This window comes from Bos taurus, chromosome 14 (genome assembly GCF_002263795.3).
Source record: "Bos taurus isolate L1 Dominette 01449 registration number 42190680 breed Hereford chromosome 14, ARS-UCD2.0, whole genome shotgun sequence".
NCBI lineage: Eukaryota > Metazoa > Chordata > Mammalia > Artiodactyla > Bovidae > Bos > Bos taurus.
The window spans coordinates 1511366-1533218 of record NC_037341.1 but is presented as its reverse complement, the minus strand read 5'-3'; the positions used below and the strand labels follow the sequence as shown (position 1 = coordinate 1533218).

The 21853-nt window shown below is 44.3% G+C and overlaps 1 protein-coding gene across 1 annotated transcript in view; it reads left to right on the top strand.

The window, feature by feature from the left end:
• GML (glycosylphosphatidylinositol anchored molecule like) overlaps nucleotides 1-19385 on the top strand; it is a 28208-nt gene extending 8823 nt beyond the window's left edge. Inside the window, 3 exon segments of the mRNA NM_001077025.2 lie at nucleotides 12051-12129; nucleotides 12722-12829; nucleotides 18913-19385. Of these exon segments, the coding sequence (NP_001070493.1) occupies nucleotides 12072-12129; nucleotides 12722-12829; nucleotides 18913-19211 (465 nt within the window). The 5' untranslated portion in view covers nucleotides 12051-12071 and the 3' untranslated portion in view covers nucleotides 19212-19385.
• Nucleotides 19386-21853: the final 2468 nt, after the last annotated feature.

Below are 21853 nucleotides of genomic sequence, written 5' to 3'. Positions count from 1 at the left end.
TTTGATTTCTTCAGTAACCTGCTGGTTATCTAGAAACGTGTTGTTCAGCTCCGAGTGTTTGTGTTTCTTATAGTTTTTTTTTCTTTTTGTAATTGATATCTAGTCAAGCGTCCTGGAGAATGTTCTATGTGTCCTTGAGAAGAAGGTGTGCTCTTCTGCATTTGGATGGAATGTCCTGAAGATATCAAGGAGGTCCATCTCATCTAATGTATAATTTAAAACTTGTGTTTCCCTATTAATTTTCTGTTTCAATGATCTTTCCATTGGTGAGAGTGGGGTGTTAAAGTTTCCTAGTATTCTTGTGTTCCTGTCAATTTCTTTTTTATGTCTGTTAGTGTTTGTCTTATGTATTGAGGTGCTCTTATGTTGAATGCATAGATATTTACAATTGTTATGTCTTCCTCTTGGATTGAGCCCTTGATCACTATGTAGTGTCCTTCTTTATCTTTTGTAATCCTCTTTAATTTAAAGTCTATTTTGTCTGACATGAGGATTGCTACTCCAGCTTTCTTTTGCTTCCCATTTGCATGGACTATAGCTTTCCATCCTCTCCCTTTCAGTCTATATGTGTCTTTAGGTCTGAAGTGGGTTTCTTGTGGACGGCATATATATGGGTTTTGCTTTTGTGCCCATTCAGCCAGTCCGTATCCTTTGGTTGGAGCATTTAGTCCATTTACATTTAAAGTAATTATTGATATATATGTTCCTATTGCCATTTTCTTAATTGTTTGGGACTTTGTAGATCTTTTTTCCTCTTTTGCATTTCTTGGCTATATAAGTCCCTTTAACGTTTGTTGTAAAGCTGGTCTGATGGTACTGATTTCTGTTAAGAAATGAGATCCTTGCTGGTTGGGTAATCTTGGTCGTAGATTATTTTCCTTTCAGTACTTGAAATATATCCTGCCATTCCCTTCTGGCCTTCGGAGTTTCTGCTGAACAATCAGCTGTTAAGCGTATGGGGTTTCCTTTGTATGTTACTTGTTGCTTCTCCCTTGCTGCATTTAATATGCATTCTTTGTGTTTAGTCTTTGTTAGTTTGATTAGTATGTGTCTTGGCATGTTTCTACTTGGGTTTACCCTGTATGGGACTCTGTGCCTCTTGGACTTGATTGACTATTTCGTTTTCCGTGTTGGGAAAATTTTCAAGTATAATCTCTTCAAAAATTTTCTCATATCCTTTCTTTTTCTCTTCTTCTTCTGGGACCCCTATAATTCGAATGCTGGTGAGTTGAATATTGTCCCACAGGTGTCTGACACTGTCGTCAGTGGTTTTCATTCTTTTTACTTTATTCTGCTCTTCAGAAGTTATTTCCACCATTTTATGTTCCAGCTCACTGATTCGTTCTTCTGCATCAGATATTCTGCTATTGATTCCTTCTAGAATACTTTTAAAATCAGTAATTGTGTTGTTTGCCTCTGTGTGTTTATTCTTTAATTCTTCTAGGTCTTTGTTGATTGAATCTTGCATTTTCTCCATTGTGTCTTCAAGGTTTTTGATCATCTTTACTATCATTATTTGTAATTCTTTTTCAGGTAGTTTGCCTAGTTCTTCTCCATTTATTTGGACTTCTGTGTTTCTAGGTTGTTCTTTCATATGTGTAGTATTTCTCTGCCTTTTCATTACTTTTTAAAATTTATTGTGTTTGAGGTCTCCTTTTCCCAGGCTTCAAGGTTGAATTCTTTCTTCCTTTTGGTTTCTGCCTTCCTAAGGTTAGTCCAGTGGTTTGTGTAAGCTTTTCTTTGGGTGAGATTTGTGCTGAGTTTTTGTTTGTTTGTTTTTCCTCTGATGGGCAAGGCTGAGTGAAGTGGTAATCCTGTCTGCTGATGATTGGGTTTGTATTTCTGTTTTGTTCATTATTTAGATGAGACATGTTGCCCAGGGTGCTACTAGTGGTTGGGTGATGCTGGGTCTTGTATTCAAGACCTTTTGTTTCCTTTGTGTGACTTTTCACCATTTGATACTCCCTTGGGCTAGTTCTCTGGTAGTCTAGGGTCTTGGAGTCAGTGCTCCCACTCCAAAGGCTCAAGGCTTGATCTCTGGTCAGGAACAAGATTCCGCAAGTGGTTTGTTATGGCATTCAGTGGGATTAAAACAAATATCCCAAAACAAGAAACCAAAGATGAACCCCACACAAATGGGGTTTGGCAGTTACAAAATCAGGCAAATAAGGATTAAAATAATGGAATGTACACACATACACCCATGAGCTAATGAAAATAGTCCAGCAAAAATAAAGTACAGTAGATTAACCTGGCAAACAAAGGAAATTAAAAATTATATTTAGCAGTAAAGAACAAAACTAACTAGAGCACGAACTGGAAAACAAAACTAAAGCAAGGTGCCGAGTGGGGAATAAAGCAATGAAAACACAACCCACAGATATGTTGAGAGGAAAGGAAAGAAAGAAAAGAAGGAATAGTTGTGCAGAGTTAAAAAGAGGTAGATGAAGATTTACATACATTAAAGGTTAACTGCAAGGGGAACAGAATAGTCAGAAAGGCAAAGAAAGGAATACATGTAGAAAATATATGATATGTTTCAAAAATTGAAAATTGAAAATTGGAAAAAGAGGAAAGTAAAAAATCGAAGAAGAATGAAAAAGGAAAAAAATAAGGAAATCTCCACAGAACTGCAGAAGCCCATCGTAGAGGCAGAGGTTTATAACACTAAAAAGTGTGACTGAATATGCATGTATACATATACACCCATCAGTTCAGTTCAGTTCAGTCACTCGGTCGGGTCTGACTCTTTGCGACCCTGTGAACTGCAGCACGCCAGGCCTCCCTGTCCATCACCAACTCCCGAAGTTCACCCAAACTCATGTCCATTGAGTCAGTGATGCCATCCAGCCACCTCATCCTCTGTCGTCCCCTTCTCCTCCTGCCCCCAATCCCTCCCAGCATCAGAGTCTTTTCCAATGAGTCAACTCTTTGCGTGAGGTGGCCAGAGTATTGGAGTTTGAGCTTTAGCATCAGTCCTTGCAAAGAATACACAGGACTGATCTCCTTTAGAATGCACTAGTGGAACTCCCTGCAGTCCAAGGGACTCTCAAGCTTCTTCTCCAACACCACAGTTCAAAAGCATCAATTTTTCGGTGCTCACCTTTCTTCACAGTCCAACTATCACATCCATACATGACCACTGGAAAAACCATAGCCTTGACTAGACGGACTTTTGTTGGCAAAGTAATGTCTCTGCTTTGGAATATGCTATCTAGGTTGCTCATAACTTTCCTTCCAAGGAGTCAGCGTCTTTTAATTTCATGGCTGCAGTCACCATCTGCAGGGATTTTGGAGCCCCCCAAAATAAAGTCTGATACTGTTTCCACTGTTTCCCCATATACACACATAAACAAAATCAAAACAGTCCAACAAATATAAAGTACAATAGATTGACCCAGCGAACAAAAGAAACCAAAAATTATATCTACCAGAAAAAAACTAACTAGAGAACAAACTGGAAAGCAAAACTAAAGCAAGGTGCCAATTGGGGAATAAAGCAATGAAAATAAAGCTATCAAATATGTTGAGAGGAAAGAAAGAAAGAATAGATGTGCAAAGTTAAATAGAGGTAGTTGAGGAAGATTTATATACATTTAAGATGAACTTCAAGGGGGAAAGAATAGGAAAAGCAAAGGAATAATGAAAAAATAATAATAGGTTTTAAAAATTTTTTTAAAGAAAAAAACTGAAAACTCCACAGAACTGCAAAAGCCCAATGTAGAGGCAGAGGTTTATAACAACTATAAAAAAAGTGACTGAGGAAAAAAAAAAAGCTCAACAGGTTAACCACATTTCATAGTGCAAAGAAAATGGACAACTACAGTGGTGAGGGGGGGTGGAGGGAAAGAAGAAAAATCCAAAAGAATATACAGAGGAAGTCAAAACATAAGAATAATAAATGTTTTTCCATTACTTCTTTTTCTGCTCTGATTGGTGTGGCCAAAATTTCCAAAACTATGTTGAATAGTAGCGGTGAGGGTGGGCACCTTTGTCTTGTTCCTGACTTGAGGGGAAATGCCTTCAATTTTTCACCATTGAGGATAATGTTTGCTGAGGGTTTGTCATATATAGCTTTTATTATGTTGAGGTATGTTCCTTCTATTCCTGCTTTCTGGAGGGTTTTTCTCATCAATGGATGCTGAATTTTGTCAAAGGCTTTCTCTGCATCTGTGGAGATAATCATATGGTTTTTATCTTTCAATTTGTTAATGTGGTGTATTACATTGATCTGTGGATATTGAAGATTCCTTGCATCCCTGGGATAAAGGCCACTTGGTCATGATGTATGATCTTTTTAATATGTTGTGCGATTCTGTTTGCTAGAATTTTGTTAAGGACTTTTGCAGCTATGTTCATCAGTGATATTGGCCTGTAGTTTTCTTTTCTGGTGGCATCTTTGTCGGCTTTTGGTATTAGGGTGATGGTGGCCTCATAGAATGAGTTTGAAAGTTTACCTGCCTCTGTAATTTTCTGGAAGAGTTTGAGTAGGATAGGAGTTAGTTCTTCTCTAAATTTTTGGTAGAATTCAGCTGTGAAGCCGTCTGGTCCTGGGCTTTTGTTTGTTGGAAGATTTCTGATTACAGTGTCAATTTCTGTGCCAGTGATGGGTCTGTTAAGATTTTCTAGTTCTTCCTGGTTCAATTTTGGAAAGTTGTACTTGTCTAAGAATTTGTCCATTTCTTCCAAGTTGTCTATTTTATTTGCATATAGTTTCTGATAATAGTCTCATGATCCTTTGTATTTCAGTGTTGTCTGTTGTGATCTCTCCATTTTCATTTCTAACTTTGTGGATTTGATTTTTTTCCCTTTGTTTCTTGATGAGTCTGGCTAATGGTTTGTCAATTTTATTTATCTTCTCAAAGAACCAGCTTTTGGTTTTGTTGATTTTTGCTATGGTCTCTTTTGTTTCTTTTGCATTTATTTCTGCCCTAATTTTTAAGATTTCTTTCCTTCTACTAACCCTGGGGTTCATAATTTCTTCCTTTTCAAGTTGCTTTGGGTGTAGAGTTAGGTTATTTATTAGACTTTTTTCTTGTTTCTTGAGGTAAGCCTGTATTGCTATGAACCTTCCCCTTAGCACTGCTTTTACAGTGTCCCCTAGGTTTTGGGTTGTTGTGTTTTCATTTTCAGTCATTTCTATGCATATTTTGATTTCTTTTTGATTTCTTCTGTGATTTATTGTTTATTCAGCAGTGTGTTGTTCAGCCTCCATATGTTGGCATTTTTAATAGTTTTTCTCCTGTAATTGACAGCTAATCTTACTGCATTGTGGTCAGAAAAGATGCTTGGAATGATTTCAATTTTATTGAATTTACCAAGACTAGATTTATGGCCCAGGATGTGATCTATCCTGGAGAAGGTTCCATGTGCGCTTGAGAAAAAGGTGAAATTCATTGTTTTGGGGTGAAGTGTCCTATAGATGTCAATTAGGTCTAACTGGTCTATTGTGTCATTTAAAGTTTGTGTTTCCCAGTTGATCTGTCCATAGGTGTGAGTGTGGTATTAAAATCTCCCACTATTATTGTGTTACTGTTAATTTCCCCTTTCATATGTGTTAGCCTTTGTCTTACATATTGCAGTGCTCCTATGTTGGGTGCATATATATTTATGATTGTTATATCTTCTTCTTGGATCGATCCTTTGATCATTATGTACTGTCCATCTTTGTCTCGTTTCACAGCCTTTGTTTAAAGTCTGTTTTCTCTGGTATGAGTGTAGCTACTCCTGCTTTCTTTGGTCTCTGTTTGCGTGGAATATCTTTTTCCGGCCCTTCACTTTCACTCTGTGACACAGAGTGACACTCTGTGTCCCTTGTTTCGAGGTGGGTCTCTTGTAGACAACATATATAGGGGTCTTTTTTTGTATCCATTCAGCCAGTCTTTGTCTTTTGGTTGGGGCATTCAACCCATTTACATTTAAGGTAATTATTGTTAAGTATGATCCCGTTGCCATTTACTTTATTGTTTTGGGTTCGAGTTCATATACCCTTTCTGTGTTTCCTGTCTAGAGAAGATCCTTTAGCATTTGTTGGACAGCTGGTTTGGTGTTGCTGATTTCTCTCAGCTTTTGCTTGTCTGTAAAGCTTTTGATTTCTCCTTTGTATTTGAATGAGATCCTTGCTGGGTGCAGTAATCTGGGCTGTAGGTTATTTTCTTTCATTACTTTAAGTATGTTCTGCCATTTTCTCCTGGCCTGAAGAGTTTCTATTGAAAGATCAGCTGTTATCCTGATGGGAATCCCCTTGTGTGTTATTTGTTGTTTTTCCCTTGCTGATTTTAATAGTTGTTCTTTGTGTTTGATCATTGTTAATTTGATTAATATGTGTCTTGGGGTGTTTTGCCTCGGGTTTCTCCTGTTTGGGACTCTCTGGGTTTCTTGGACTTGGGTGATTATTTCCTTCCCCATTTTAGGGAAGTTTTCAACTGTGATCTCCTGAAGTATTTTCTCATGGCCTTTCTTTTTGTCTTCTTCTTCTGGGACTCCTATGATTCGAATGTTGGGGCATTTAACATCGTCCCAGAGGTCTCTGAGGTTGTCCTCATTTCTTTTAATTGTTTTTTCCTCTCTGTTTCATTTATTTCTACCATTCTATCTTCTACCTCCCTTATCCTATCTTCTGCCTCCATTATTCTACTGTTGGTTCCCTCCAGAGTGTTTTTGATCTCATTTATCGCATTATTCATTATATATTGACTCTTTTTATTTCTTCTAGGTCCTTGTTAAACCTTTCTTGCATCTTCTCGATCCTTGTCTCCAGGCTATTTATCTGTAACTCCAATTTGTTTTCAAGATTTTGGATCATTTTCACTATCATTATTCGGAATGCTTTATCAGGTAGATTCCCTATCTCTTCCTCTTTTGTTTGGTTTGGTGGGCATTTATCCTAATCCAGATTGGAAAAGAAGTAATACTCTCACTGTTTGCAGATGACATGATCCTCTACATAGAAAACCCTAAAGACTCCACCAGACAATTACTAGAGCTAATCAATGAATATAGTATAGCTGCAGGATATAAAATTAGCACACAGAAATCCCTTGCATTCCAATACACTAACAATGAGAAAACAGAAAGAGAAATCAAGGAACAATTCCATCCACCATTGCAACGAAAAGAATAAAATTCTTAGGAATATATCTTCCTAAAGAAACAGAAGACCTATATATAGAAAACTATAAAACCCTGATGAAAGAAATCAAAGAGGACACAGACAGATGGAGAAATATACCGTGTTCATGGATCAGAAGAATCAATATAGTGAAAATGAGTATAATACCCAAAGCAATCTATAGACTCAATGCAATCCCTATCAAGCTACCAATGGTATTTTTCAGAGAACTAGAACAAATAATTCACAATTTGTATGGAAATAGAAAACACCTCGAATAGCCAAAGCAATCTTGAGAAAGAAGAATGGAACTGGAGGAATCAACCTGCCTGACTTCAATCTCTACTGCAAAGCCACAGTCATCAAGACAGTATGGCACTGGCACAAAGACAGAAATATAGATCAATGGAACAAAATAGAAAGCCCAAAATAGAAAACACACCTATGGACAGCTTATCTTTGACAAAGGAGGCAAGAATATACAATGGAGAAAAGACAATCTCTTTAAACAAGTGGTGCTGGGAAAACTGGTCAACCATTCATAAAAGAATGAAACTAGAACACTTTCTAACACCATCCACAAAAATAAACTCAAAATGGATTAAAGATCTAAACGTAAGACCAGAAACTATTAAACACCTAGAGGAAAACATAAGCAAAAGACTCTCCGACATAAACCACAGCAGGATCCTCTATGACCCACCTCCCAGAATATTAGAAATAAAAGCAAAAATAAACAAATGGGACCTAATTAAAATTAAAATCTTCTGCACAACAAAGGAAACTATAAGCAAGGTGAAAAGACAGCCTTCAGAATGGGAGAAAATAATAGCAAACGAAGCAATGGACAAAGAATTAATCTCAAAAATAGACAAACAACTCTTGCAGCTCAATTCCAGAAAGATAAACGACCCAATCAAAAAGTGGGCCAAAGTACTAAACAGACATTTCTCCAAAGAAGACATACAGATGGCTAACAAACACATGAAAAGATGCTCAACATCACTCATTATCAGAGAAATGCAAACCAAAACCACAATGAGGTACCATTTCACGCCAGTCAGAATGGCTGCTATCCAAAAGTGTACAAGCAATAAATGCTGGAGAGGGTGTGGAGGAAAGGGAACCCTCTTACGCTGTTGGTGGGAATGCAAACTAGTACAGCCACCGTGGAGAACAGTGTGCAGATTCCTTAAGAAACTGAAAACAGAACTGCCATATGGACCCAACAATCCCACTGCTGGGCATACACACCGGGGAAACCAGAATGGAAAGAGACACATGGACCCCAGGATTCATCGCAGCACTGTTTATAATAGCCAGGACGTGGAAGCAATCTAGATGTCCATTGGTAGACGAATGGATAAGAAAGCTGTGGTACATATACATAACGGAATATTACTCAGCTGTTAAAAAGAATACAATTGAATCAGTTCTAATGAGGTGGATGAAACGAGCCTATTATACAGAGTGAAAAAAGCCAGAAAGAAAAACACCAATAGAGTATACTAAGGTATATATATGGAATTTAGAAAGATGGTAATGATAACCCTGTATGCAAGACAGCAAAAGAGACACAGATGCATTGAACAGTCTTTTGGACTCTGCGGGAAAGGGTGAGGGCGGGATGATATGAGAGAATGGCATTGAAACATGTGAATTATCATATGTGAAATGAATCTCCAGTCCAGGTTCGATGCACGATACAGGGTGCTCGGGGCTGGTGCACTGGGATGACCCAGAGGGATGGGATGGGGAGGGAGGTGGGAAGGGGGTTCAGGATGGGGAACACATGTACACCAACGGCAGATTCAAGTCAATGTATGGTAAAACCAATACAATATTGTAAAATAAATTAATTAATTAAAAAACAGAATAATAAATGTTTTTCTTGAGTGGCTGCTGTCAGAGTCCTTTCCCTCACTGGGAGTCACAGTCCACCTCACCTTCCTAGGATGCCCTCCAACACTGTGCTGGTCTCTGGACCTGCTGCAGGGGCATCTCATATTCTAATCTGGTCCTACTCCTGTGTGTTCTTGTTTTCAGTGTCCACAGCTATCAGAACTAGTGCATTTTCTTTTGTGAGAGCTCTCAATGTCTTTTTATGTATACTGTAGACACAGAGTCTGCCTAGTTGATCCTGTGGATTTAATCTGCAGCTTGTAAGGCTGGCAGGAAGGTTTTGGGTCTTCTTCCTTAGCCACACTGCTCCTGGGTTTCAGTTGCGGTTTTATTTCCACCTGTGCATGTGGGTTGTCCTTTGGGGTTTGCTCCTGAGGCTGCCCTAGAGGACTTGGGATTGCCCCTGAGAGGGCCAGGTGTGGAGGTGGTGCAGCTGCTTGGGTCACAGGGGTTCTGGCAGCACAGGTACTCAGGGGAATTGGCAGCTAGGGCAGTGGAAAATATAGTGCCCTAGAAGGGTATGGCAACCAGTATTAGCCCATCTGCTGCAGTATTCTTGCCTAGAGAACCCCCTTCCCTGACAGAGAAGCCTGGCAGGCCACAGTCTACAGGATCGCAAAGAGTTGGGACACTACCGAAGCGCCCCTGTGTGTGTAGATACAAGACTTTTTTGCCTGCGGCAGCTCTGCCCCAGTTAGAGTTGAACGTGAAGGTGGCACAGCTGCTTGGCTTGCGATGACCCTGGAGCACCAAGTGTGCAGGGACATGGACTGCCTCTGCCACAGGAGTTATGGCCCTATCAGAGTCTTTTTTTCAAGCCTCTTGTAGCTGGCGATCAGAAGGTGTCTTTGGCCAGTCTTTCTCCGTAGTTCTGCCCATTAAGGCACTTAGAGGATTCCCTTGCCTGGGGTCCTTCTCTGTTGTTTGGCGCATCAGGCACATAGAGGGGCCCCCCTGCCTGGGGTCTACTTTGTAGATCGGCACATTAGGCACTTGGAGAGGCACCCTGGGCGGGGTCCTCCTCTGTGGTTCAGTGTGTCAGGCGTTTGATGGACCAGCCTCGCTATTGTTCAGCTGCCGATGCTGGTGTGTGGAGAGAGAGAAGCTATGGTTATGGCTTCATGCCCTGCACGTGACTCAGCAGTATCGCCTTGCTTCCATGGCTGCCTGGCTTTCTTGCACAGGCATTTCCCACCACAGTCTCCCTGCTCACATCCCCTCGCTGTGTCTCGCACAGTCAACAGCAGCCGTTGCCCTGGGGTTGCTCCACAATCCCTAAGGTCCAGCTACCAGTCGATGCGCCTTCCAGGGGACCTGCGTCCCTGTCTGGGGTATGTATGGCTGTGGAAAGGACTCTCTGGTTCTCATTCCATTTAGGTGGCCACGGAACAGCTGTTTCACTCTGAGCCTTAAATGTTTCTGGTCTGGCTCAGACAATCGCCCCAGTGTCGAGATCAGACCCCTGTTTCAGTTCCCCCACTGGCTGAGGGCAGGTCCAGTCCTGCTAACAGTCCTGTTTATCCCTCTAGTTCCTTTGTTCTACTGAGTTTTGCGTGGCTTTGTATATTGTTTTCCACTGGTCAGGCGCTCCTCTCCACTCTCAGCTGGAGTTCTGGATGCATTTCTGTGTCTAAAGGTGTATTCCTGATGTATCCGTGGAGAGAGACGTACTCCATGGCCACCTACTCCTCCACAGTCTTGTTCTCTCCCTCGCTGTCCTGATGAGATGGGTGGATACGACAGTCTCCTCGGTTTCTCTATCTGAGGCTCCTCTTCCGGGAGCACTTGGGGTGGTTCTGGGTCTGAGTTGCCCTCGAGACTGGCAGTGGGAGCACGGGTGGCTTGAAGGAAGGGACAGATGTAAGAAGAGCAGACAGGATGGGTGGGAAGGGGTTTGGACATGGAGACGGTGGTACCACGTGGGAGGCTGACTGGCTGGGCAGATCAGCAGCCCCTGCAGGGCAATGACTCGGATCCCCTCCTCAGTCTTGGTCCTCTGCACCTGCTGCTTTGACCCAAATTCACCTCGAGTGGGAGGACCTTTGTCCATAAGCAGGTTGAGGCCCAGCCATCCCTGAGAGAGCATGCGTGAAGAGAGCCAGGGACCCAGGGGCAGGACACTGATGGTCCCCACCCAAGGAGCATGGCTGGCTGATGCACAGTCAGCCCCCATCCTGGGCTTCAGCTGGTCCCATGGCAGGTACCTGTCAGGGGCTGCCCCTGGGTCTCCTCAGGGTGACAGGCAGCAGCAGGCGAGGCATGTCCCTCAGACAGGAGCCCCTGAGCAGAAAGGGCAAATCCCCTGGTTGACAGGGAGACAGGGCCCCTGGGGACGGGGAGGGAATATCCGGAAGGACCGTAGACATTGGAGGCTTCAAGGTTGCTGATGAGTCCCCACAAGGAAATGTTTCAGGTGCGGGCACTCCTGGTGCTGGGGGGCTTTCCCTCCAGCCAGTGCTGTTGTGTGGGCTTGGGTGACGAGCCGCAGGGCCTCCCCTCTAGAAATGTGGAGCCGTGTGACCCCCAGTCCCCGGGAGACATGATGGCATGTGGTCCATGCTTCCTAGCACAGGCACTGGGCTTCTGGCTTCTTCTCCACTAGTTCCTCTTCTCTTGTCACTGCCCTCTACCTGTCTCAGAGCTCATACAAGTTAGAAGTAGTTGAATGGAGCATGTTCCATGTGACCTCTTCACACAGGTCAGCCTTGAGGTCGGGACACCACAGGGAGATCAGGGGTTCTTTGTGGAGTGTGAGGGCCACGAGGAGACAGCCCCAGACCACTCTGAGCCTCACGCTCTGCCTGATGGAGAGTAGGAGCATGTCTTCATCTAGGATGAAGGCTTGAGCGAGGTGAAGCCACTGTGTGTAGGAAAGGGCTGCAAGCTCGTCACTACCCAGAGCCATGCTCAGCCGAGAGCCAGAGGTGCTGGAAGGTGGGAAGGGTGGCCAGGACTCGTGCTGCTCAGATGAGAGACCAGAAGGGGCTACAAGAGCCACACACTTGCTGACTTGTGCCCTGGCTTTCCTCACCTACAGGTTCAAGCCCTCACAGGGATGATGCTCCTCTTTGCCTTCCTCCTCTTCATGGGATTGCCACTGGGCTTCGTCGAGCCCTGTGAGTATCAGTGCTTCTGTTTCTTGAAGAGGATGAGACTTGACTTTATTGGGGTCATTTTAAGGGTCTGAATGGAATTTTCACCATTTTAGCCAGCTGAGATCTCCATCTTAGCAATTGTGCAGTTGGTGAGCACAGGGTGTCCAGGAGCAGGGGGAGGGTCAGGATGGAGGGAAGCCCCTCTAAGGACCAGTGGATGCAGGGCCGCAGGGTGGGCACGGGGGAGTCTCTGGCTGTGGCCCTTCCTCTTTGGAACAGGCGGGCATGGCTGGGTGCAGGGAACTCAGGGAGGCTTTGGTCCCTTATGACTACATAAGGGACCTGTGAAAAGGTGGGTCCATCAACAGAGCAGAGGCTCACAGTCCTGACAGCTGGGAGCTTTCCTGAGAACCTGTCTCTGAGAAGAAAAAACTCCTGGGTGTACCTGGCGTCCTGGTGTCCAGGAAGCTCATGCTGCCCAGGCTCGGAGCCCACTGAGGACTGAGCTGTGTAGCCTCAGGGAGTCCTTGAGGCTGAGGGAAGGGGCCGGCTGCTGGGCAGATGCAGTGAGTGGCAATGAAGGTGGAGTCTGACTCTGTTCTCTTTTATCTAGGGACCTTTAACGTACAATGCCATGAGTGTATCGTGAAAAACACCTTCCATTGTCCAGTTAAGAGAACGTGTCCTTATGATATTAGGCGCTGTTTTACTGTCTCCATGCGTAAGTACCAGATTACCTTCTTACTCCTTAACGAGTCACCCCATCAATGCAGTTTCAGGGGACAGCGCCACTCTTTTCTCTCTCTGTACCCATCCCGAGAGCGTGTTTCTATGTTGAGGCTCAGCGCCATTAAAGGGCAGGCAGTAATAGCCTCTTGCAGAGACACATAGCCTGCCACGTGGGCCCATGTGTCCACAGGTGTCCTGCCGTGTCTTCAGGGGCTGGAAGGACTGCTGCTACTCAAGGCCTCCACTCCTTGGCCATCCCTGGTCAAGGAGGTAGATTCCCCAGTGCAGCTTAGGCAATTCCTTGTTTCCCACAGGAGCGTGGTCCTCCGGCAAGGTTTTCCAACAAAGCAGGCCCAAAACGTGGATGCACCTAGATCCCTCAGGAAAGTGCTTACCACACAAGGAGCTGATGTAGAAGGGCCATGGCAACTGCAGATTATCAGCAGAAGACCGTGCTATAGGCGCTTTCTTGTTGAGGGTCTGTATGATCTTTGGGACATCAGCAAAAACATATTTCCTGGTCTCCATTCATTTCTGGGTCCCTAGATTCCTTATGACAAGTAATGAACAGAGTGACTCCTTTGTATAGCTTCCTTACAAGGGAGTGTAAACTTACTTAGGGAGGCCAGGTGCCTAGATAAGTTGGCAGTGTAGATGGAAAATCATCCCCAGGTGAAGTTGTTGATGAGGTAATGAAAATTCTAGTGGACCTGAATATTCTTGCTTACTCGAGAAGTTTAGGCACTGGGGACTTCCCTGGTGGTCCAGTGTTAAGAATCTGCCTTTCAGTGCACGGGACGTGGGTTCAACCCTGGTTGGGGAACTGGGATCCCACATGTGGCAGGGTGGTTAAGGCCATCTTCTACAACTAATGATCCCTCATGCTCTGGAGCCCGTGGGCCACAAGGAGAGAGAAGCCTGGGTGCCACAAGGAAAGCTCCCACATCCTGCATCTAAGACCTGATGTGGCCAAAACTATGGAATACATAAACATTTTTCAAAAGAATTTAAGGCCTTGTAACAAAGAGGAACTGGATATCAAATTGTCAACATCCATTGGATCTTCGAAAAAATTAGAGTTCCAGAAAAACATCTACCTGTGCTTTCTTGACTATGCCAAAGCCTTTGACTGCGTGGATCACAGCAAACTGTGTAAAATTCTGAAAGAGATGGGAATACCAGACCATCTGACGGGCCTCTTGAGAAATCTGTATACAGATCAAGAAGCAACAGTTAGAACTGGACACGGAACAACAGAGTGGTTGGTTCCAAATCAGGAAAGGAGTATGTCAAGGCTGTATATTGTCACTCTGCTCACTTAACCTATACGCAGAGTACATCACGAGAAACGCTGGGGTGGATGAAGCACAAGCTGGAATCAAGATTGCCGGGAGAAATATCAATAACCTCAGATACCCAGATGACACCACCCTTATGGCAGAAAGTGAAGAAGAACTAAAGAGCCTGTTGATGAGAGTGAAAGAGGAGAGTGAAAATGCTGGCTGAAAACTCAACATTCAGAAAACTAAGATCATGGCATCTGGTCCCATCACTTCATGGCAAATAGATGGGGAAACAATGGAAACAGTGAGAGACTTTATTTTGGGGGGCTCCAAAATCACTGCAGATGGTGACTGCAGCCATGAAATTAAAAGACATTTACTCCTTGGAAGAAAAGCTGTGGCCAAGCTAGACAGCATATTAAAAAGCAGAGACATTACTTTACCTACAAAGGTCCATCTAGTCAAAGCTATGGCTTTTCCAGTAATCATGTATGGATGTGAGCTTTGGACTATACAGAAAGCTGAGTGCTGAAGAATTTATGGTTTTGAGTTGTAGTGTTGGAGAAGACTCTTGAAAGTCCCTTGGACTGCAAGGAGATCCAACCAGTCCATCCTAAAAGAAATCAGCCCTGAACATTAACTGGATGGACTGATGCTGAAGCTGAAACTCCAATACTTTGGCCACCTGATGTGAAGAACCGACTCACTGGAAAAGACCCTGATGCTGGGAAATATTGAAGATGAGTGGAGAAGGGGACGACAAAGGATGAGACAGTTGGATAGCATCACCACTCAGTGCACATGAGTTTGAGTAAACTCTGGGAGGTGGTGATGGACAGAGAAGCGTGGCATGCTGCAGTCCGTGGGGTTGCAAAGAGTCAAACATGACTGAACTACTGAACTGAACAAATAAAAGTTTGTGTGCACCAGGACTCATGTGAAAGGAGCAGTGACCCCACAAGAGACCAAGGCAGACTTGCTTGTGAATGTTTGAGAGTCTCTGGCAGAGGTGTGGGTTGACAGTGGCCTGCTGTGGGGTCAAGGGCACAGGCCACAGCAGTCCTGGGAGGTGTAGCATGTTGGCGTAAATCCTCTTGGAGGAGATCACCATTTGCCTGACCATAGAGCCTGCAGCCTATCATAGACACTACAGACTCCAGGACTGGGCTGCCTTAGACCAAACTACAGTGAGGGAGCACCACCCCACCCATCAGCAGAGAATTGGATTAAAGGTTTACTGAGCAAGGCCCTGCCCACCAGAGCCAGACCGGGTCTTCCACAAAGCCAGTCCTTCCCATCAGGAGGTTTGCACAAGCCTCTCATCCCCATCCATCAGAGGCCAGACAGAATGAAAACCACAATCACAGAAAACTAATCAAAAAGGTCACATGGATCACAGCCTTGTGTATTTCAATGAAACTCTGAGCCACGCAGTGCAGGCCACCCAAGGCAGATGGGTCATGGTGGAGAGCTCTAAGAAAACGTGGTCCACTGGAGAAGGGAATGGCAAACCACTTCACCATTCTTGCCTTGAGAACCCATGAACAGTATGGAAAGGCAAATGATACTGAAAGATGAACGTCCTAGGTTAGTATCCAATATCCTACTGGGAAGAGCAGAGAAATAGCTCCAGAAAGAATGAAGAGGCTGAGCCAAAGCAGAAACAACCCTGCGTTGTAGATGTTTGGTGGTGAAAGTCTGAAGCTGTAAAGAACACTATTGCATAGGAACCTGGAAGGTTAGGTCCATGAATCAAGGTAAATTGGATGTTGTCCAACAGGAAAGTGGTCAAACCGGAGATGGCAAGAGTGAACATTGACATTTTAGGAATCAGTGAACTAAAATGGACGGGAATGGGAGATTTAATTGAGATGACCATTATATCTACTACTGTGGGCAAGAATCGCTTAGAAGAAATGGAGTAGCCCTAATAGTCAACCAAAGAGTCCAAAATGCAGTACTTGGGGGCAGTCTGAAAAGTGACAGAATGACCTTGGTTTGTTTCCGAGACAAACCATTCAACGTGACAGTAATCCAAGTCTTATGTCCCAGCCACTGATGCCAAAGAAGCTGAAGTGGAACGATTTTATGAAAACCTACCAGACCTTCTAGCATGTGTGCATGCTAGTTGCTTCAGTTGTGTCCGACTCTCTGCAATTCTGTGGACTGTAGTCCGCCAGGCTCCTCTGTTCATGGGATTATTGAGGCAGGAATACTGGAATGGGTTGCCGGGCCCTGCTCTAGGGGATCTTCCCGACCCAAGGATCAAACTTAGATCTCTTACATCGCCTACATTGGCAGGCAGGTTCTTGACCACTAGTGCCATCTGGGAAGCCCCACAGACCTTCTAGAACTAACACACACACCGAAAGATGTCCTTTTCATCATGGGGAATGGAATGCAAAAGTAAGAAGTCAAGGGATATGTAGAGTAATAGACAACTTTGTCCTTGGAGTACAGAACGAAGCAGGGCAAAGGCTAACAGAGTTTTGCCAAGAGAATGCACTGGTCATAGCAAACACCCTCTTTCAACAACACAAGAGGTGAGTCCACACGAGGACATCACCAGATGATCAATACCAAAATCCAATTGATGATATTCTTTACAGGCAAAGTTGGAGAAGCTCTATACAACAGTAAAAACAAGACCCAGAGCTACTGTGGCTCAGATCATGAACTGCTTATTGGAAAATTCAGACTTAAATTGTAGAAACTAGGGGAAACCACTCGGCCACTCTAGTGTGAGTTAAATAAAATAATTTGTACAGTAGAAGTGACAAATAGATTCAAGGGATTCGATCTGAAAGACCGAGTCCCTGAAGAACTATGGATGGACGGACGTTCATAACATTGTACGGGTGGTGGTGACCGAAACAATCCCCAAGAAAAACAAACGCAAGAAGGCAAAATGGTTGTCTGAGGAGGCCTTGCAAATAACAGAGAAGAGACGTGGAAGACAAAGGAGAAAGGGAAAGATGTATCCACCTGAATGCAGAGTTCCAGAGAATAGCAAAGAGAGATAAGAAAGCCTTCTTAAGTGAACAGTGCAAAGAAATAGAGGAAAACAATAGAATGGGAAAGACCAGAGATCTCCTCAAGAAAACTAGAGATACCAAGGGAACATTGCAGGCAAAGATGGGCTCCATAAAGGGCAGAAATGGCAAGGAGCTCAGAGACGCAGAAGAGACAAAAAAGAAGCATCAGGAACACACAGAAGAACTATCCAAAAAAGGTCTTAATGACCTGGATAACCACAACGGCATGGTCACTTACTTAGAGCCAGACATCCAAGAGTGGGATCCAGTGGGCCTTTGCAACCATTGCTAAGAGCAAAGCTAGTGGAAGTGATGGGATTCCAGCTGAGCTCTTTCAAACCCTAAAAGATGATGCTGTTGAAGTGCTACACTCAATATGCCAGCAGATTTAGAAAACTCAGCAGTGGCCACAGGACTAGAAAAGGTCAGTTGTCACTCCAGTCCCAAAGAAGGGCAACACCAAAGAATGTTCAAATTGCTGCACTATTTCACTCATTTCACATGCTAGCAGGTTGATGCTGAAAATCCTTCAAGCTAGGCTTCAACATTACAGGAACCCAGATCTTCCAGATATACAAGGTGTATTTAAAAAAGGCAGAGGAACCAGAGATCAAATTGCCAACATCTGTTGGATCATCGAAAAAGCAAGAGAGTTCCAGAAAACCATCTCCTTCTGCTTTATTGACTACACCAAAGCGGTTGACTGTGTGGATCATGACAAACTGTGGAAAAATCTTAAAGCGATGGGAATACCAGACCACTTTACCTGCCTCCTGAGAAACCTGTATGCTGGTCAAGAAGCAGCAGTTAGAACCAGACTTAACAACGAACTGGTTCAAAATTGGGAAAAGAGTACATCATGGCTGTATATTGTCACCCTGCTTATTTAATTTATTCAAAGATTACATCATGCAAACTTCCAGGCTGGATGAATCACAAACTGGAATCAACACTGCCAGGAGAAATATCAGCAACCTCAGATATGCAGATGGCACCACCCTAATGGCAGGAAGTGAAGAGGAGGAACTAAAGAGTCCTGATGAAGATGAAAGAGAAGAGGGAAAAGGCTGGCTTAGAACTCAACATTCAAAAAATGAAGATTATGGCCTGCAGTCCCATCACTTCATTGCAAATAGATGGGGGGGAAATGGAAACAGTAACAGATTTTATTTTGTTGGGATCCAAAATCACTGAGAATGGTGACTGCAGAATGGTGAAATTAAAAGATGCTTGCTCCTTGGGAAAAAAAGGTGTGACACATCTAAAACAGCACATTAAAAAGCAGACACATCACTTTGCCGACAGAAGTCCTTATAGTCAAGGCTATGGTTTTTCCAGTAGTCGTGTATGGATGTGAGATCTGGACCAAAGAATTGATGCTTTTGAACTGTGGTGTTACAGAAGATCTTGAGAGTCCCTGAAGCTTCAGTACTTCGGCCACCTGAGGCAGAGTCGGTTTATTGTAAAAGACCCTGAAGCTGGGAAAGGTTGAAGGCAGGAGGAGAAAGGGGATACAGAGGATGAGATGGTTGAATGGCATCATCAGTCAGTGGACACGTGTTTGAGCAAACTTCAGGAGATAATGAAGGACAGGGAAGCCTGGCGTGCTGTCTTCATGGGGTCGAAAAGAGTCAGATATGACTGCACAACAGAACAACAACAATATTTAGGGATGGAGCTAGTTAAGATAACTGTGCTTCGATATTTGGATGTTGAAAGCATGAAATCTGTGATTTTCATTTCTGTTTCTTTTTTAGGTTTGAATTCTCGGGAAATACTCGTTTACAAGAACTGTACATTTAACTGCACATTTCTGTATAGAGCCGAAGAGCCTCCTGAAACCCCCAGAAGAAAGACGACTCATAGATTTAACAGTTTCTATTGGGTTCATTGTTGTGGTTCGAACATGTGCAATTTTGGAGGACCTACTAATCTGGAGAGGGACATCACACTGGATTATCCACTTGAAGAGGATATCGAAGGAAATGCGCAATTGGTGCAATCCACTGTGTTCCTAAGCATCGTCTCCATCCTGGTCAGGAACACACTGACGTGAGAGGCCTCCTTTGGGGGGGCTGACTATCTCCCCATCTCTCACAAGGTAGCTGTCCTTTACTGTCTTGTGAGCCAGACACTGACCCCTGGAGCCCCCACTTGATGAGTTCCCCATTTAGGAATTGTTTCCAGAGAGAAATAAACACCAGAATCGTTCAGGTTCTGTGGACTCAGAGATTTCTTTGTGGTTTTAACGTTTGATCTTTCTTCCCTTCGGTAGGTGTCACCTCACACAACCTCTTGCCACTTTAGTGAGCAGAGGTGGAGTATTTTAGTAACAGCAAAAGCGTCACAGGGCCTGGTCTACATGCCCACCTAAAGAGCGGCCCCAGGTTTGCTCAGACCACATGCCCCTGAGGCACCCGAGCCTGCACGCTCCCAGTCTTCAGGTGGGGATGGCGGAAGTCGAGAGTTTGCTTGGCAGAGCAGTGGAATGAGGACAGGCAGAGCTGCCATGGAGACTGTGCATCGCCCTGCACATCGCCCTGTTGCCGTCAGACACCTTCTGCACGACTCGAGCCGTCTCCCACGGTGGCGCCTGGCTTCCTAAGAGTGACGGAAGGTTTCTCCAGATGCTGCCTATTAGGAGGGTGAGGGCCCTAAGGCCAGCCTCTGACTGCCTTGAAGTGGCAGGTACAGAAGTCCAGGCGACTGCTGTCACGCTCCGTGCTCCCAAGGTCAGCATCAGAAAAAGGTGTTGACGGAACAGAAACTCAGACCATCGTTGCTGTCTTCCTCCTTCTACTCCTTTAAATCACCCTGAATTGAAATGACTGAGATAAAGCAGTGCCTCAAATTCACATTTTTAACAGCACTCGCTGCCAATTTAAGAATCTCGCCAAATCCAGGATCATGAAGAGTTCGCTTCGTGTATTCTTCTGAGGCTTTTACACTGTTAGCTCTTATGATTAAGTCTTTGGGCATTTGAGTCGGTTCTTGTCTGAATGAGGTAGAGGTCCACCTTCTTTTTTTCCCACGTGGCTAGAAAGTTGTGCCAGCAACATTCCTCGAAAACAGATGCTCCCTGTTGAATGGCCTTAGCCCCTCTGTAAAAACTCAAGTGACCACAGACATATCATTTCATTTCTGGACGCTGTGTTCAAGTCCATTGGTCTGTCTGTCCTTGTGCCAGTAGCATCCTGTCTTGAGCAGTTTGCTATGCAGTAAGCTTAGAAATCAGCAAACGCGAGTCCTCCTGCCTTGTCATTCTTTTTTAGGATTACACTGGCCATCTAGGTTCCTTGCATTCATGTGAATTTCAGAATCAACTTGGCACTTTCTACACAGATGAACATGGAGTTTTCAGAGCACGCATGTGTGCTCAGTACTTTCCGTCATGTCTGACTCTTTGCAGCCCTATGAGCTGTAGCCCATCAGGCTCCTCTGTCCATGGGATTCTCCAGGCAAGAATGCTGGAATGGGTTGCCATGCCCTCCTCTAGGGGATCTTCCCAGACCAGGGAATTAACTTGGATCTCCTGCATTGCAGGTGGATTCTTTATCCCTGAGCTGCCAGGGAAGCCCGGAAATTTCACTGGGATTACATCAAACCTGAGAGTGATGTGAGGAGAATTGTCCTGGTAGCAGTATGCTCTCTTCTGACCCATGGATGCAGGAGGCTTTACAACTCTAGCCGTCTTTCATTTCTTCGGTGGTGCTTTGTGGTTTTCCCAGGACAGATTTGAACATCTGTTGCTGAACTAATTCCTAGGTGTTTCCCTCTTTTTGACACTCTTGTAAATGGAATGTGTTTCCTTCGTCATTACAAGTGAAGAGAAATGCAATAGATTTTTATACCCGGCACTTGGATCTTGAAATACTGCTGCAAGCTTTCTTAGAAATCATCCTTTGAAGTGATTTCCTTCGGGTGGTCTGTAAGCAGGATCATCTGATCCATCCGTAGAGACAGTTTTCCTTCCTCTTCTGTCTGGATGACTTCTAGTTGCCAAACTGCTCTGGTAGAACCTCCAGGACTGGGCTGACTGGCAGTGGTGAGAGCAGACCTCGTGTTCCTGGTCTGAGGAGGAAAGCAGCCTGTTTTTCACAATGAAGTATGGTGTTAGCCCTGGGTTCTCATAGATGCCCTTGTTCCACTCCTGGTTTGTGCCGTAGCTCTTAGCACAGCAATGGTATTGAATTTGGTTAAATGCTCCTCTGTGTCTATAGAGGTGGGGAGGATGTGAATTTTCTTTTCTATGCTACTAATGGGCTCATTGTCCTCTTACGATGAACGGACTTTTGGCTATTGATAAGCACGTGTTAAGTGATCAATGAAAGGGGATACTTAGCCATTTGAAACTGGCCCGCAATCCGACCGGTGTCCAGGGTTCTACAAACACCTAAGACCCCTCCTGTAAGGTAGGCAACTCCTCCCGCAAGAAAGCTGAAGAACACTTTGTGGAGACGTGACAGTTGTGGGATGCTCGGTCATCCCCCAGGGCAGCCACAGACAGAAAGCTTCCAGACACCAGCTGTCTGCTTAAATGAGCCACTGAGGGTCCTCAGGTTCAAGCAAGGATCAAGCTAATACTCTGAAAATCCCCCCACTCTAGCAACTCTACATAATCCAGAACATGTAGAAAGTGCATTTCTGTGCTTGTAAAAGGGCAGGATGTCTTCAGGACCACGAAGCAACGCACGACCA